General features: G+C 41.5%; 1 protein-coding gene across 3 annotated transcripts; it reads left to right on the plus strand.

Annotated features, from left to right (window-relative positions):
- Nucleotides 1-6,365: 6,365 nt before the first annotated feature.
- LOC117947117 (putative beta-lactamase-like 1) lies at nucleotides 6,366-13,058 on the plus strand. Of its 3 annotated transcripts, XM_034875744.1 has the most exons (7): nucleotides 6,366-6,568; nucleotides 6,735-6,875; nucleotides 8,338-8,441; nucleotides 8,536-8,693; nucleotides 9,083-9,303; nucleotides 11,684-11,789; nucleotides 11,960-13,058. In XM_034875744.1, exons 2-7 carry the CDS (start codon nucleotides 6,770-6,772, stop codon nucleotides 12,939-12,941), a joined length of 1,677 nt encoding a protein of 558 aa, XP_034731635.1. In that variant the 5' UTR covers nucleotides 6,366-6,568; nucleotides 6,735-6,769; the 3' UTR covers nucleotides 12,942-13,058. The 3 variants fall into 3 exon arrangements, with proteins under 3 accessions (XP_034731635.1, XP_034731637.1, XP_034731636.1); XM_034875746.1 differs by lacking the exon at nucleotides 6,366-6,568 and having other exon boundaries at nucleotides 8,540-8,693; XM_034875745.1 differs by lacking the exon at nucleotides 6,366-6,568 and having other exon boundaries at nucleotides 6,785-6,875; nucleotides 8,301-8,441.
- The last annotated feature ends 4,852 nt before the right edge of the window (nucleotides 13,059-17,910 follow it).

Genomic DNA, 17,910 nt, shown 5'->3' on the forward strand with positions numbered 1-17,910 from the left:
TAAAACCTCATACAACTTTAAAAGGAACGAACAGTGCATACAAAATATGTGTATTTAGGACACACAGAGGCACACATACCTATAGTCACACACGCACACAATTCAGTTTTACTAGCAGTGTAGCCTATAATCTAACCATTCCCTACAAGGCCTTTCCGGGGCCACTTATTCTGAGCTAGCGTCACTGTGTCCACGTTCGGACACCACTCGCCCAGTGGCTAGAAATGGCAATAGGTGTAAACCGAGCCCTGGGATCTTGCTCTGCCTTTAAGAAAATCTGGACCATGGAAAATATGGAATCTTGGTTACGAGGTCATAAGGGGCAAGGTTAGCTCCTCTTTCTCTGCTTTGCCCGCCCAGAGTATTTGGCCCACCCATGAGAGAGAGACATCGCATTCAAACGAGTAAAGTGGCAGTAGGTCAAGGCCACACCCCTAGCCTCCACCCAATTCTGTATCTGAAGTCTCTTTTATATAGACCTTAGTGGTCCTCTAAAACTCTATCTGAAGTCTCTTACCCCAAATTCAGCCTTGGTGCAGAATTAAAGCCACTAGAGCCAGTCCCACAATGAGCTTTCCTTACTATGTGCCATTTCTGAGTCTTTAGCTTTTGAGGAGGAGAGAAGGAGGGCACGGTGGAGGCAGGGGGTGTGACGTTGACCAACTGCCCCTTTGCTTGTTTGAAAGCCATGATGGCTCTCTATCATGGGTGGGCCAAATTCTCTGGGCGGGCAAAGCAGAGAAAGGGGAGGTAACCTTTCCTTATGACCTCATGAGGGGCAACATTCCAGATCGGCCCATCTGAGCTATCATATTCTGAAATGCAGAGCAGGATACAGTTTCTAGCCACCGGGGGACCATAGGCAGGCTGGGGGACCTCATATTAATGTTAAAAAAGAACTCATAAAAGGGAAATGTTCATGCCATCGGACCTTTAAAACAGTTGACGGGACTTGCTTTATTTTTCAATAAGTTGACCAAGCGTACTCACCTAATTGATGAAAATGTGAACCAAGAGTTTGTTTACCAAGAGCAGTGCCTACAAGATGGAGCTCAAATTCTAGTGCAGACGATCAGAGTGTACCAATCCGATCTGTGTGCTGTTTTCCGAATTATGAGCAAATATCAAGATAGGGTGGGACAATGACACCCTTATGATGGCCGCTGGATATGATCTCAGGCTGTCAAAGGCTGCTTCCTCATGATGGCCTAAGGGCATTTTCAATGAAACCAATGCCCTCTTTTGTGTGCTGCAGAATAAATTCATGGTCATTGGATTCTGCAGTCAGAAAATGTGTGACACACTGGGAGTTCTGGAAGGTCAGAGACAAGAGTTTGACAGTTCTTATGACCAATTTGAGCGGAAGTACGTCACACTTAGCCTAAGAGAAAATGTCTTAAGTAAACAGCTGATCAGAGATGAGAGGAAAAGAATGTTTATAGTAAACGTCAGTGTTCAAATGAAAGCTAAGTTTGATCATTTCGGTGAGCTGACTTTCCTGGGTTTGGTTGATTGTACAACACACACTTCAATGATACCAAAATGCAGAGCCTACTTAAATATGCAAGATACTTTGATTTTGTTAGGCTAAAAGCTGTTGTTATACTGCTACATAGTTCACAGATGGTGAGAAACAAATGCAAATCACCTGGACAGCAGCTCAACTTTTTGATCCTGAATGATTTGATGCAAACTGTACCTAAGGCAAAAAAATGAATCCAGCTGGTGTTCACCACACCAGCTACAACAGCATCCGTTGAAAGGTCGTTCTCCGCTTTGAAACTACTAAAAACATACTTTTACAGTCGGAATTGGATGACTTCACCTGACATATCTATTGAGACCAAGACTAAAAGCCAATAAAGAGGACTCTTACAACAAAGTCACTGACCTCCTTGTGCAGATTGGCAAATGGACTTCATTTTTAAGTATAAGTAAGACTAAGCGATATAAAGTATATGAGTAGTGGAACTGCTTTCGCCTTTGAATATTGATTTAATATGCGTGTTTAAAAAAAGGCTGATTTGAAATACGAAACATACCGTTGTACGTAGTGTGTAGTTCTAATTTCCTAACATTATTTGGTTGTCTTGTGTTGTTGGCATGGCGGCCTGCCTGGCCTGTACAGGTGTAGGAAAACATTGGGATTTATGTGTGTAAAACTAGCTCTGATACTAGTCAGTGCCTCCCCAGCCAATAGCGTCACTACAACATACAGTAGTTTATAATAGGTGTTATGTCTCATCGAGTTTAAGTCTTGTTGTGCACTTCCTGTTTTATTTTTTATTCACTTTCCCTCTTGTTTCAGACCCTGACTTCCTCCCTTTGTGTGAATTTCCCGCCACTGGTTTGTTTCCTCGTGTCTTCCCCTACCCCATGTACATTGGGCTTCAAAAGTTTGGGGACCCCAGGTAAACATTTGTATTACTGTGCATAAAGAAGTCAAGAAAAGATGGAAAAATTTGCAAAGGCATCAAATGACAGATTACAAAAGTTTTCTAGTTCCTTGAGATTTCTGGGCTGTCACGCACTGCTCTTTTAAGGTCTATCCATAGATTTTCAATTATATTAAGGTCAGTAAGGCCATGGCAAAACCTTCAGTTTACACCTCTTGATGTAATCCACCGTGGATTTTGAGGTGTGTTTAGGACCATTATCCATTTGTAGAAGCAATCCTCTCTTTAACTTCATCTTTTTCCCAGATGGCATCAAGTTAGCATCCAAAATTTGCTGAAATTGTATTGAATGAGGGCTACCTGGTTGATCTTGCCAGTAGCATATGCTTGTCTCAAAGATTAAGCCATGCAAGTCTAAGTGCACACGGCCGGTACAGTGAAACTGCGAATGGCTCATTTAATCAGTCTACTCAATCGATCCCCCATGCTTAACAGTTGGAAAGAGGATCTTTTCATTAAATAATGTGCCCATTCTGAACAGAGGATATTGGCATCTGAAAACCCTTTGCTATCTTGTCATAGCCTTCTCCTGCATTGTGAGCGTCAACTATTTTCAGTTTCAGTTTTCTAGACAACTGCTTAGAAGAAGCCATGGTGCTCATTGTTGGGGCAAGGTCAGATAAGTCTGGGCATTTAAAACCTTAAAGTTGGTCATTCCAGACGATGATTGAGAACAATCCATGACACTTTCAAGTCTCAGCTTTCCAAAGCGGGCTATGCATGCGAGAAACTCTGCTGGGTGCCCAAACTTTTGCAGACGCCATTTTTTTTTTGTTTTCTGTTATTTTGAAAGTGTACATGATGGCATAAAATCTAACTTTTTTTGACACATTATACGAATGTCTAATCTGTCATTTGATGCATTTTGGAGATTTTTCCATCTTTTCTTAGCTTCTTTAGGCACATTAATACAAATTTAGATTTTTATTGAGAGATTATTTTATGGAAAGTACCCCATGCCAATCTCTAGGTATGGTGAAGGGAATATGATGATGGGGGGGGGCATTTTAATTCCAAAGGACAAGGGAACTTTATCAGGATGCATAGTATCCAGATCCATGACATAACTGGCCTTTAAAGATAATCTACCAGCCTCTATGGGAATTTTACATAGGGGGGTGTATACTATAAGCCCCCTGCATTTTAAGGAAGAAGATTTATTTATTTACTATACATTCACTTAGTAAATTGGTGTTGTATTTTTCCTTCTTTTTTTAAATTAAGGCAAAAAGCTCAATATCCCAAAGATTACATTTTTCTTCTTGTTTTTAGTCAACTTTAGCATGGATTAATAAACTTAGAGAGCAATTTAATCATGCAGAAACATCTTACAAACCATGTCAAAGGATTTGTTTAGTGTAAGACCAAGTAGCAAAATATGTAAAAATAAAGTGGATAACACAATTATGTTTTACAAGGCCTGAAGTTAACTTCATTGAAAATCCACCTGACACAGTCACTTTTTACCAGCTAGTTTATTTTTCCTCATAAAGGTGAAAAACAGGAATTGCTGTGTCTCTATGATCCTATTCTGTCATATTCATAGCCTACTCGTGGAGTAGGCTATGATGTATTTGGGGGGCCTGCATTGATAATCCAGCATAAAGGCATCCTTTCCTGTCCTGGGCTGGGACAATTTATAAAGTTTGATAAAGTACTTATTGGACTTTAACTTATCATTGCACCTACAATAATGTAGCTGTCCTCAATTTAAGTCATCCTGTACATCTTATCTGCGGTTTTCCCTGCATCCACCGTGTGTGGCTGCATGTATTTATGTGTGTGCGTCACACATAAATAAACAGCAGTCACAGGGGGTACGGAGCAGCAGCCCCGCCCTCTGCAGTGAATTGAAACAGCAGCAACTTTCATCGACTTTATACTGAAAAACGTTACAGTGTACATTGATGTTAAAATGTTTAATTGGTTGGCGGGACAGTATCATAATATCAGGAATCGCAGAATTGCTTCCGATTGGTCAGTGGCTGCATGTGGGATTGCTGGGATTGTCGCAAGTAATGAAAATGTGATAGGGACCCCCAGCTGTCAATCATTGTCTTCCTGTCTTCCATTCTTCCAGTGATACGGGCCCCTGATTGGTTCCGGGCCCGTAAGCAACTGCGTACCCTGCTTACCGATAGTTACGCGTCTAAATCACTCAATTCTCATCGGCAGGTAGATTGACAGTGTTACCTGCCAATTGCCAAATTCACCCGCATTTGACAGGTTTACAGGTGGTCGGGATGTTGTTAAACAAAGGTTTATGATCCCGTAAAAGCAAGAAGTTCGTATAAAATCAACCTGGTTTTAAGAAATTCATGTTTTTCTCTGATTGGTCCAACTCACTGTTACCTTGGAAATGTTTACTGCTAGAGAGAGCTTCTACCGATGAAGTCTCAGATTGTTACTGTACCTTTTGACTTTTTTAAAAATGTTTTCAAAATGTGTTTTTGCACCCTGATCATGCGGTCACGATTTATCTTGTAGCTGGTTGGCTTGGTTCCAGGCTTAAAAAATTAAAATGGTACTTTATGATAAATATTGATATATATTTTCACATTAACATGCGTGTCATGGGCTGTTTTCCATTCAGGTTAAACACTCCAGGACACAGCTGCTTAATTTCCATGAAGTTTTTGGTAATTTGGTGAAACTGCAATACAATACAATGAGATGTCTGTATTATTAATCCAACCCAAATACACAGTATCAGATATGAACATACGATATGTTCACGGCCCATCAGCGATAACAACAAAAGGGTACAAGCATTCATCTCTGGCATTGCTGGTGTTAAAAATCTAAGGGCCCTTTTACACCTTAATCGTTTGGTCCGGCCTATCGTATTTTTCAGTTTGGTCAGAACCAAAATTATAGGTGTGAAACGTCCCTCGGACCACGGTCCGGACCAATTGGACACAATTTTTTGGGATGGTTTTGACTTTTAACTTTTAAGCTTTGGAAGTCTGTTTTCATGTTATAAGAGAAGGAACAGCTCCGTGTTTAGTGTGTACGTGAGAGAGACAGCTGTTGGCTATCCCAGCAGAGAAATATCAGCAGTTTACTTGTTAAGTGGTAGTAAATGTACAATGTAGGTTTCAGGGTTCTGAATCGGGCGATTTCAGGATTTTTAAGAGGGGTGGCACAGGGCGGACATTAGAATACAGTATATAACATCTGCTTATAAATATAGGAAATATTAAATAGGATAGAACAACTTACAATATAATTCTACTTATAAAAATATTGTATATCCGATTTAATACACATTTTCTCTAGAGTATTTTTTTTTTTTATACTATTTCAGTGCTGGTTCCATGGCATCAGAATTTTGCATAGTGATCATGGAAACATTAATTGGTCATGAAACAAGTACTGGGAAGATTGTCTGAACAGGCATCAAAGTGACAGTACTCTGATCCAATGGTGTTCCCAGAAACCTTCATGGCTTTACACCTTTTTTTAAATGTTCTTGGGGTTTTAAAGGTCCTATGGCATGAATAAGGGGCAAGGATACCTCCCCCCTACCTCACCTCGGCCCCATCAGATACAGTATTAGGGGTCCACTAAGGTCTATATAAAAGCATCCAAAGAGCACCATGTCATGGGACCTTTAAAAAGTGGAATTTAGTCCTATTTTTTCTCTACAAACACCCATCAGACCTGTGCTGCATCATATTTGATATACATGCTTTCCACATGACCTCATGATCTCCACTGTCCTTCTCATACGGAGATTAGTTTCGTTCAGCATTGGATGAGTGATGCGTGTGTGGAATGTACCCTTCAGGATGTGAGATGATTTGATTATTGAGACTGAGCGCTTAGCAGGTTACCTCCCAAACGCGGCTCCCAGCAGATTATGTTGTCATGGCAGAGTGGGAACAGAATCAGCCCTTTATCTGGGTGCTTGGGATCAGAGTCAGGATTAAGTGCATGTAGGTAACAGTCTGTAGCCAGTGACTGCTCAGAAGCAGTAGACGTGAGTCCATGCAGTCCTACTGGCTTCTCCCCTGTGGACCTCGTAGGAAATTAAACTGTGGATATTTGCAGAAGATGAAGAATGAGACAAATATAATAAGAGATATCTGAGGCTTGCTGTCCTACCTTTGGTAAGTTAAATGATCTGTCCTGCTGCTGCTGTTTGTGAAAGCATTTTAATGAAATGTCTTGTCTTTTGTCAGTGGAAAAATGAACCTTTGTCAAATGAAAAAACATGTCTTGGTTTGTATTTTGTTCTTCGATGCATTTTTACTAACATTAACTTACAATTTCTAGACTGCGTCTGCTGCCCATAGCAACCAGTAGCCAAGATGAAGGTGAAATGGACCATGCTGGGCATGATCGTCTTCTTTCTGCTCTCCTTGGTCATGACCTTCTGCTTCATATGGCAGTATAGGATGCCAAAGCTGAAGATAGGTGAGGTTTATCAAGCTAATAAAGATTTAGATACTCAGAACAGACACACGTGGAATTTTCCAGACTGGGACTACTTTAGGACCTGGCCTTCAGCCTCATTGGTGTAATTGCTTACTTGCCGGAGCTGCAGCAAGATTATACAGAGCTGCAAATAGCAGGATTAGCATTGCCATTAAAGCAGACTCTGGAGACTGGAAGAAGGGCTCAGGTGGAATGCAGCAGTGCTAAGGCTATCACGCAGGGGCTTCACTTATGTGTATTAATGAACCACACAACATGATTGGTTTACGGCTAGTGCTTACAGCTGGATTATGGTTTTAGCATCTTCATTGTACAGATATTTTACAGACTGCAGAGTACTGTCCTAATATAAGACTGCATTATATAATGTCCTGTACAAGTAATAATGTATTAAAGGTCCCATGACATGGTGCTTTTTGGATGAAATGTTTTTTAAGATTATTTTTTGTGGCTTTTTTCCTGTATTAAAGTGACAGTGGATAGACATGAAAGGGGGGATGACATACGGCAAAGGGCCGCAGAACTCAGCCAACATGGGGGGAACACTCTTAATGTGTGAGCAAGAGGCCACCCCTCTTTGGATGCTTTTATATATCCCCAAATACAATATCTAAAGTCACTTTTATCTAGGCCAAAGTGGTCTCCTAATATTGTATCTGAAGTCTTTTAATATAGGCCTCAATGGTGCCCTAATACTGTAGCTGAGGTCTCTTTTATATAGACCTTAGTGGTCCCCTAATACTGTATCTGAAGTCTCTTTTATATAGACCTTAGTGATCCCCTAATACTGTAGCTGAAGTCTCTTTTATATAGACCTTAGTGGTCCCCTAATACCATATCTGAAGTCACCATTTCTAGCCATTGGGGGACCATAGGCAGGCTGGGGGAACGCATAGTAATGTTTATAACCTCGCAAAGTAAAATTTTTATGTCATGGGACCTTTAAATACCAGTAAAACAACAATGCTTAACAAAATGTCTAAGTCGTGAGCGTTAACAAAATGTGTTGAACTTCCATTGTCTTGAGGTTGAGGCAGAAGTTACAGAGAAAAATCTATCAGAGCCTGGACAATCTAGACAGACAGAGACACACTAACATGCTTTTTTTCTTGCATAATTACAGACTAAAATATAAAAATAATAAATATACAAAATAAATAGGAAAGGAAAAATATCAGAAAAATCTACTAACTGCTTCCTGTCTTTGTGCTAAGCTTGGCTGAACAGTCCTGGAACAGGCTATCTCTGACTTTAGGATTGACAACAAACTTCTTTTCTTTCAAATGGACAACATATTTGTACATATTTAGTTAGCCCTACAACATCTAGTCCAAAATGTTATCCAGTCCCACCTGGGACTTGCCAGAACACAGATATATACATCTCTGCTTAAATCCACAACAGTGACAGCTAGATAAGTGCTTTCAACATGTTTCTACAGAAGTGGGTGTAAAAGAAGTAAGAGCAGAGGAGATGTGCCCTCTGTTTCCTAAGCCTGTGCCCCTCAAACATCCCATCACATCGCTGAGGGTGGCCTTAGAAAAGGTGAATCTTTTTCAACTTCCTTTTCTTATTCAACGTATCATATGGACATTCTTGATATAGTTGTAGTTAGTCTCACTGAAGTCTCTCCTAACAGATAGATATACTCCTGAGGTCAAGTATTCACAGCACCAAGCTGCCAGCCATGTCAGCCATCGTGATTTTAAATGACTCGATTCTGTGGAATGGAAACTTTGGCAAGAAAAACACAAGCGACCCATCCTCATCTGCACCGAACGAGTACACAGTGTACAGGTGAGATTTACATTCAACAGGTGTGGAAGAGAGGAAAATATGACTAGATACGACTAGAGGTTGCAGTAAGGCCAAACACATAGTCAATAATATCAGTCCTAAAAGCTGTGCAGCCGCTCCATTATTATAGCACCTTGATCTGAACAATAATCATTACCACGTGATGTAACCTGCTGTCTAATTCTTCTGCTGAACTGCTTTCTGATCTAAGGCTTAGAGCAGGATTAGACCTTTAGACCTTGATCGTATGATCAATGAGACTAAACCCCTCAGTAAATGAAGTGCTTGAACCTTATCTGTGCAGATGGGCAGTAGTGGGAATGCCATGTCGTATTAAACCAGGACACATATACTTAATTGTTTGGAATATTTAATCACTGTGATGGCAGAATTGCGAGCCTGTCTAAGATCTTCCCCACACTGATGCTGTACAAGCTTTGGGAGGATGGCCTGGTAGACTCTCTGGACGACCCGCTGGAGAAGTACACAGACAACTTCACCATTAAGGACCCTCTGTGGAAGAGCAGGGGTACAGCATCTTCTTCATTAAGGACTTACAGCCACCGCTATCCTGGACTAACCCTGCGCAGGATGGCCAGCCAGCTCTCTGGTGAACACATTTGGTTTTATGTTTTTTTAATGATATAGCTAGCAACCATTTTTGATTTATTAACATCAAAGGAACAAACATCAAAGACCTCTCAAGCAACAGCTCTGAATGATTCAGTGATTACAATAGGTCTGGTGTTCCCCCAGTGGAGAACCAATTGTCGACCAGTAAGAGGGTGGGATTATCAGTATGGCAATGTCATTTACAATATAGTAAATATATTGTTCCCTAGCAACCTTACTGCATTCATGAAAAATAGCAATAGAGAAATGGACACAAATATGCAACAATATGAAAAAAAACTGAATATCAATCTCAACACTAGAAAATGAAAAAATCATAGTAGAAATGTGGTGCCTGTAACATAGTTACAGGCACCACATTTCCATTACTACTTCCTAGAAAATCAATTACAGTACATGGTAAATGGATCACTATACATAAGCACAACAACCTGTGGCTGGATCTAGAACAAAACCAATGTACATCCCAATTGCAGAGCTCCCCTTCTTTAATCAAGAAATTCAACTCTGACAGCCAGGTGGAAAACAAACCAAATCACAAAATCATCACTAGAATTAAACAAACCCCCGCTCTGGCACAACCCAGTGTTCATGTTACAGAATAAACCTTTTTACTTCGCCGTGGGCACAAAATGGAATCACACACCTTCACCACTTATTTGAGAACAACTATTTCTTGTCATTTAACACATTCACACATATGACGATCACGAGGAGACCACGCACCACCACACTAGGCTTCTGAACGAAACAAGCTTGAGTCTGATGTAATCAAATGCAGCGTGCACCAGGCTACTGAACGAGACCATCACCATGCTTAATGCATGAGGCTAATAATTTTGCAAGTTTGAGGTATCACACAATCCAAAAAGCCTTTATGTCTTGTGAGTCTAGTGTTAGTCAGTATGAGTGAATAGTATGTGTGTGGGCCCTCCCACAAGGACACAAACCGGTGACCGAATTTATTAACTCGGTAGGCCAACCAACAACAGCCCGGTTGTACAGACTAGACCAAAATCCACATCGCGCAAAAATTCAGGAATCCATCTTTAATTTCTCTAGCTGTCGCTTAGAAAGCAGTCCTCCAAAACAAAATAAATCTTGCTATATCAATCACTGGACAAAATTAATCTCAGAATACATTCAATGGAATAACACAATGCACACAGATGGAAGCAAAAATCTACATTTGAAGACACAAAACCTGATTACATGCATCTGGTCAAATGTGATTTCATTACAGAGTGATCCAAAAATCCCCCTACAACCAAGCTGACTGTATTACATGATTAATACTAAGGACATGTCTCTACCACCCACTGGGTAACTTAGCTAACCTGGCCAGAGAGAGGAGCTATATTTACAATGAGCTGTGTCCAAACATAGAGCTAATCAGCTCAGAATGACAAGAAAGGATTAGCAGCGTTGGAGGCCCTGCTGAGGGTGCAAATCTATCTGGCTCACTTATTACAATTCATCCTGAGCAAAACATGGATGTATTTACTAAAATTCCTGGCAATCCGTCCCATACGTGTTATGACATTTCATTCCGAAACAAAGGAAAATGACCCTTATTCTGTGGTCCAATCCCTGGCCCCTGCTGTTAAATCTCTAACTATCCTTGGGCAAGATACTTAACCCAAAGTTGTCCATTTCATCGGTGCATGAGTACTTCAAATCACTTTGAGTGGTAGCTAAGATTAGAAAAGCACTAAATAAATGCAGTCCATTTTTACCATTGTGCTTTCAAATTAAAAGTCAGAGTAATACAATGATTAGGATACATCTTGCATGGGTGGCACTTAAAAGTCTCCTTTTTAGGGTTTTAGTCTTAACCAAAGAGATCAACGGATTGCCATCCCAGCCATGAAAGCTTCTAGGAGATTTACCCCAAACCCATTTCTTTAAAACCATGTTGAGTAAGCAGATTTAAATGCATACTTGTAGAACAAGAAAGGTATTTGACCTATATAACCATACAACATGCAGGTGATCTATTTATTGCATTAAAGTCCAGACAGAACAACAACATGTCTAGCACAGTGGGACTCTCCAGGATGTATCCATAGTTCTGCAATATAAACCTGTTATTAGCATCAGCTATTAATCACTGCGTTTATTGAAAACTTAAGTCTTTTAGCTTGTTTCATTGCATGCACTGTTCTAATGCCACTTAACATACCTAATGGTCATGTTAAGTGGAGGGGTGGAATTTTACACAGATACAGTGTCTGTGTCAAATTTTCGAGTATGGCTACTTACAGAAATCCCTTCATTACAGCAGCCAATAAATTCATGAATCCATGGACTAAATAGTCCACAGATTCAATCACTATGGGTTTCCAATATTTTCACAGGGTTACCCAGAAGATTACGTTCAACTAATCTCCTTTGGAGTGGAGACACAGAGACAGCCCTTAATTTGTTGCAAGATGATGTCCTTGTGGCAGATCCAGGCACCAAGTAAGACTGTTTTGCTCTATTTTTGACTGTGGTGACTTTGGACATTCTGTGCATTTCCATGATGTGAAAAGAAACAGGAGGCAGGCGATTGATGTATTAGTATCTATGGTATTTTGTATCCAGAGGTACGTTAACAAACATCCATGACATTATGGTTTCTTTTCCTTTAGATGCCACTACAGCAATGTTGCTTTTTCCTTATTGGCCAACATCTTAGGCCAGAAGGTGACTGGCTCAGACTTTGAGAGCTGGGTGTCAGACAACATTCTGGAGCCGCTCAACATGAAGGACACTGGTTTTAACCTAACTCCAGCCATTCAGAGGCAGATGGCCGTAGGTGTGTACAGCAATGGCCAGCCAGCTCCCCTCTATAACCTCGGCTGGTACCGACCTGCAGGCCAGATGTATTCCACAACAGCGGATATGGCCAAGCTGATGATTACTCTTCTGGGTGCAAATCGCGGGACCCTGCTGCGCCAAGACACCCTAAACACCATGCTGACTCCGGTCTTCCGATGCCACAGTGGCTACTTTGCCAACTCCACCGGCACACCATGGGAGATCAATGAGCAGTTTGACTATGAAGTGGTGAGGAAAGACGGCGACCTGGACGGGTATGCGGCCACTCTCTCCCTGGTGCCACGGCTTAAACTGGGACTGGTGGTCTTGATAGCTGGGGTTCGGCCTACAAACCAGGACCTTGTGAGCCAGGCCTACAGCAATCTCATCCCTGCAGTGGCGAGGGCTTTCAGGGAAGCTCGGCAAACTCTAAGACCACCACCAAACCCAGCTCCATATGTGGGCTTTTTCACTTACAGGAATATGACTTTCTACGAGATCAAGGTGGACTCAGACGGGGTGCTGGTCATGCAGCAATTTGGACCACAGGTGGACACAACTGTGCCGTCCAAGTACCGAACTCTTCGGCTGGATTACCTGCAGGACAGGGTGTTCAGGGTGGTGTTTGAGAGCCCGTACCCTTGCAAGCTTAAGGTTAACAGTGCCTCTGTCTCCCTGGAGGCACAGGACAGACAGCTCTTCAACTTTTACCTGTTCAACAACAAAGGTATGTCGCCAGGGTTTGATTCCCCAGGACTCAACACTTACAAGGTAACCAGGATAGCTGGCAGACCACACTTTATAAAGACGTGAATCTAACTCAAAACTTGTTTGGCACTATAACTGGGGGTTGTGTCGAGGCTAAATGCAGCAGGAAACACATGGCAGTTTTCAACTATTCAATCAACTTGTCAGTGGTCGTAGAATACTCTCTTTTTTTTTTTTTGTAGGTATGTTTATTTATTTTTTTTATTTTTTTGTTTAACAACAACAACAACAACATAAAAAAAAAAAAAAAAAAAAAAAAGAAAAGAAAAAGCTCAGCAGTCCAGAGATAAAAAGAAATATAAGATGGGGGCCATACATATTTCCATCATTGTACAGTACACATCTAAACATTCATAAATGCTCGAGACAGGATGGTAGACACGTGTTCTTCAGCATAGTCCAGAATACTCTCTTGTCTGAGATCAATGTGATTTATCTGAAAGGTCCAATGGCATTAAAATTTCACATTGAGGATTTTTAACATTAATATGCGTTCCCCCAAACTGCCTATGGTCCCCCAGTGGCTAGAAATGGTGATAGATGTAAACCGAGCCCTGGGTATCCTGCATCGCCTTTTAAGAAAATAAAAGCTTAGATGAGCCAGTCGCCTTTCTCTGCTTTGCCTGCCCAGATAATTTGGCCCACCCATGACAGAGAGACATCATGGCTTTCAAATGAGCAAAGTTGGTCAAGACCACAAGCCCAGCCCCCATTTTGTCCCCTCCCTCCTCTCCTCAAAAGCTACAGACTCAGAAATGGCAAGTCCTAAGGAAAGCTCATTGTGGGACTGGCTCTAGTGGCTATAATTCTGCACCAAGGCTGGATTTTGGGAAAGAGACTTCAGATCAGTATTAGGGGACCACTAAGGTCTGTATAAAAGAGACTTCAGATACAGTATTAGGGGACCACTAAGTCCAAAGAGCACCATATCATGGGACCTTGAACTTACTACTAAACATACTTTTTGTTTCATTTCCGCTGCTTAAAAAACCTAGCTTTGTCCAAATCTCCAAATTAATCTACGGACTGCCACAAGCAAAGAAAAACCGATGACATTACAGGAAAAATGTTTCCTCAGATGTGTTTGGTGTAATACTGTACGATGTGGCAGTATTCCTTTTCAGCCTTTAAGTGCCTACAGTGTGACCTAGGAAGAGGAACAAACAACTGATTAAAATGTCAAGTGCTCTAGTTTTCCAAGATTTAAATCCACCAGGGAAGCGTACTAACATGCTTTGAGCAGAAAATAGTTATAAGATCATGTGCTAAATGTTGTGAACATTTTCTGTAATAAAATGAATTCAAAGAAAGCTTATCTTTTAGAGTTTTATTACCCGTATGCAGCGACAGCTTCAGCCCAGAATGTATTTAGAAAATTTGACTGACATATACGAAACCGGACAAACGCGCCTGATTGGCCCTTCAAAACGGCCGCTTATTTCTCTGCGTCTGTCACAAAAGTGATACCTCCCCGCTCTACTCTCTTTCGTCCTTCTCACCCACTCAACACGGGTAGGAGAGACTACAAGAACGCCGCTGCGATACCGACTCATCAAAGATACAGCAGATCCATGGGCGAAAAGCAAAGCTTGGGTTGTCGCCACCGCAACTGCAAGCAACAGTGGTTAGACTGTGTTAGACAAAAAACGCAACTTTTCAAGCTGAAGAGAAGAAGCGCTCTACCAGTAGGCCTAGGCTACATTCAAGTTAAGGTGGTGTGAAAAGTGGTTCAACTTGGACATTGCAACTAAGGCTCTATTAACCTTAAAAATTGCAGTGCTTAGTCTACATGTTTTACTGAAGGTTGGTGAATGGCGGACCCAAAATGCAGAGAACTCAAAAACGCACAAAAAACAAAGGAATCCAGGAAATAATCGGCTAAAAATGGTTAACCAACAAAAAATGTCCAACTAAAAAGAGAAAACACAGGAAACTAACACGAACCAGGAAGACTAACAAAACAGCTATCCACACAGGAGACAAACACATACAGTAACACTACAATGATCGGACAACGGACAAGAGGAACTCCAAGACTAAATACAGAGGGTAATGAGGCAACAAGAGGCAGGTGACACAAGGGCTGGGAAACAGGTGAAGGACATTGGACAATCATTAACGCAGGAAGTAAAACTCAAGAAGACATGACTATCAAAATAAAACAGGAAACAGAACATACACAGGACAAAACCAAAAATAACACAATCACAAGACAAGACAGAAAACCAGGCTAGGAAATTAAGACAAAAAAACAGACTCCCACAATAAGACAAGACAACACACCAAAACCATAGAATTTTGGGGATGAATCTAATGTGCTGGTGTTCCTGGTTGTTTCATGCTACAAGTTGTAAAGGGGAATCTAACTCCAGATCAGACACAGCCATCACACTCCGACATTGTACAGTGAAGTTTATAAAATATACATAAAATGGGAGTATAGACACTACCAAACAAAATTGAAAAAAAGGTTTTCCCCTCATCTGTAAAAACAGTGAATCTTTTTTGAGGTTCCTGTTGTAATGCTCATTCTAGCCACAAAATGCCAAAGTGCACCACTACCATGTGTTCTAAATAGGACCGAAAGCATTGATGTTATCTGCCAGGTGAGTGTTATTTCTCCTTCAGGGCTTGACAGTAACGGTTGTCTGGTTGGCAACCAGACTAAGTCCTTTGGCAACCTCTTCATGGCCTCTGGTTGCCCCGCTTTCCCCACACACGTACACGCTCTCACTCCCATCTCGTAAATTAGGACGCTTGAGCAGGTGCCTTTGTCCTCGTTTGGCGTACCTTTTTACGCTATTAGGTTCAGAAAAAAGTCCTGGGTGGGCTTACGGTTCCCTGACACCGCACGCAGCATTAACGGGACGGTAAAGGACTCAAGCGGGCACAAACCCGCTCTCCTGGGTGAAAGTCCAGTGTTTGACCCATCCACCCCCCGTCCAACCTCCATACGCAAAATGTCCCCATACGTACTACTCGCTTAAACCCCGCCTAGATGCTGCTCTCCCCGGGACGTTCTATAAACGGGACGAGGGGTGCCTTTTTTGTCGCAAAAGACGCAGGCAGCCACTGCCCACACATCTGTGTTTTACGCCTTCAAAGTGAGAACAGGTTGTTTGCCGTGAAAAGAGACAAAATCCATTGCTAATATGACACCGGTGGCAGTGTCTACCGGACAAAATAGCAACGCAGATTTCCTTATTGCGGTGTCTGCGCTGTTTTCTGATGCTCCAAAACCCCACGTTAGAGGCAACAAAACCATCACTGCATGTCACGCTAGTAAACCATTACACTTGGCAGCAGATAACATCAGCTAGTGACTGGATTAAAATGCAAACATCAAACGGTGTAAAAATGTGCCTGTATTTCAGTGTGAAGGATTTCCACACTGAACAATCAGCCGGTAAAGCTATGAGCTAAAAGACACAACTAGCACTATTGTTTAATGCTATAATATAATACAGACGGGACAAAATGTTGTGTTTACTTAAACAGGTAAACCTCATAGTTATTGCAAAATATCATATTTTTCATCTGTTTTTGTCGTTTAACCGCAATTTACAGGTAAAAGAAGTAATTATTGTTAAGTTATTACATTTTTAATCGTTTAAATTGCCCCCCGCCCCCAACTTTTTTGTGCTGATCCGAAATGTATCCAAGCCGTGACTCAAAACTATTACCCGAGCTGTGAGTTTCGTGATCCTTTGCAGCCCTAATTGAGAGAGATGAGAAAATATATTGCCAGACATTGTCATTGTTTCATTATTAAGTAACAAAAAAAAGGAATTGCTCCTATAAACTTTTCCATGTTTTAAACTATAGACAGTTTAAATCATGGCAACCATATTGTCAATTTTGGCAACCAAAAGCTGATGCCTGGTTGCCAAGCCGGCAACCACTTTAAAAGGTTAGCGTTGAGCCCATGCATTTTTAAGGAACATATTGTGTTACCAAGCGTCCATGTTTTTTTGAGATGGGAGTGAGAATGTGTTGAACACACAGACATCTGACCAACTTAATAAAACAATCTGGAAAGCCGTAAGAGGGTTTTTAAAGTATTTTTATCAGGCTTATTTATTATTTATCTCTATGTGCAGAGGTTGTCCCACATTAAACGTCCGTTTATGGCAGATGTAGGAGCCACATTATGTTGTTTCTGGTCTCATTTATTGATTATTGTGTTATGCGCTAATATTGTAGGTGGTGGGCGTTTTCATGATGGTTTGAGCTGAAGTGATATATTTGTTTGCTTCACCTGTGCACCTAGGTTCTTTGGGCTATGACGGAGAAGGGGTGAAGCTGGGAGCGAACACTTTTGTTGACCGCACAACGCAGCACGAAGTATTACGCAATTATTTATACTCACCAGTTAACAATTACATTAGGTAACAGCAGTACTAAGTGTATTGTACACATGGAAGAAGAAGAAAAATGAAATCATTGCAATATGATCATGAGCGCGTCACATGTGTGCATCTTTCCGTGTTTAGTCCCTAGCAACAGCACTCTTTTGGACTTACAGCCGCAATAGCACACGTTTGTTTTTTTCTCTATAATGTCATCTAAGTTTTCTGATGACTCTCCAGTTGTTGGGATAGACAGGAGGGAGATTACAGAGCGCTGGTGGAGGACTTTGTGGAGTGGTCTGGCAAGAATCACCTGAAGCTGAAAGTGAATAAGACCAGAGATATGCTGATTGACTTCAGGAGGAAAGGAACGGCTTCGCAGCACCTTTGCATCCTGGTAAGAGATGTGTACATGGTGGAGGAGTACAGATACCGGAGTGTCAACATCGGCAGCAAGCTGAACTGGAAGATCAATACTGAAACTCCATTTCCTGAGGAAGCTGAGATCCTTCAACGTGTGCAGCAGAATGTTGGAGATGTTCTGCTCCCCCCGCCATCTGCTGGGGCAGCAGCATCGGAGCCAGCAACACAAACAGACTGAACAAACTGATTGGGAAGGCTGGCTCCATGATCGACTGCAAACAGGAAACATTTGAAGCTGTGGT

The sequence above is a fragment of the Etheostoma cragini genome, chromosome 7 (assembly GCF_013103735.1).
Source record: "Etheostoma cragini isolate CJK2018 chromosome 7, CSU_Ecrag_1.0, whole genome shotgun sequence".
Lineage (NCBI taxonomy): Eukaryota > Metazoa > Chordata > Actinopteri > Perciformes > Percidae > Etheostoma > Etheostoma cragini.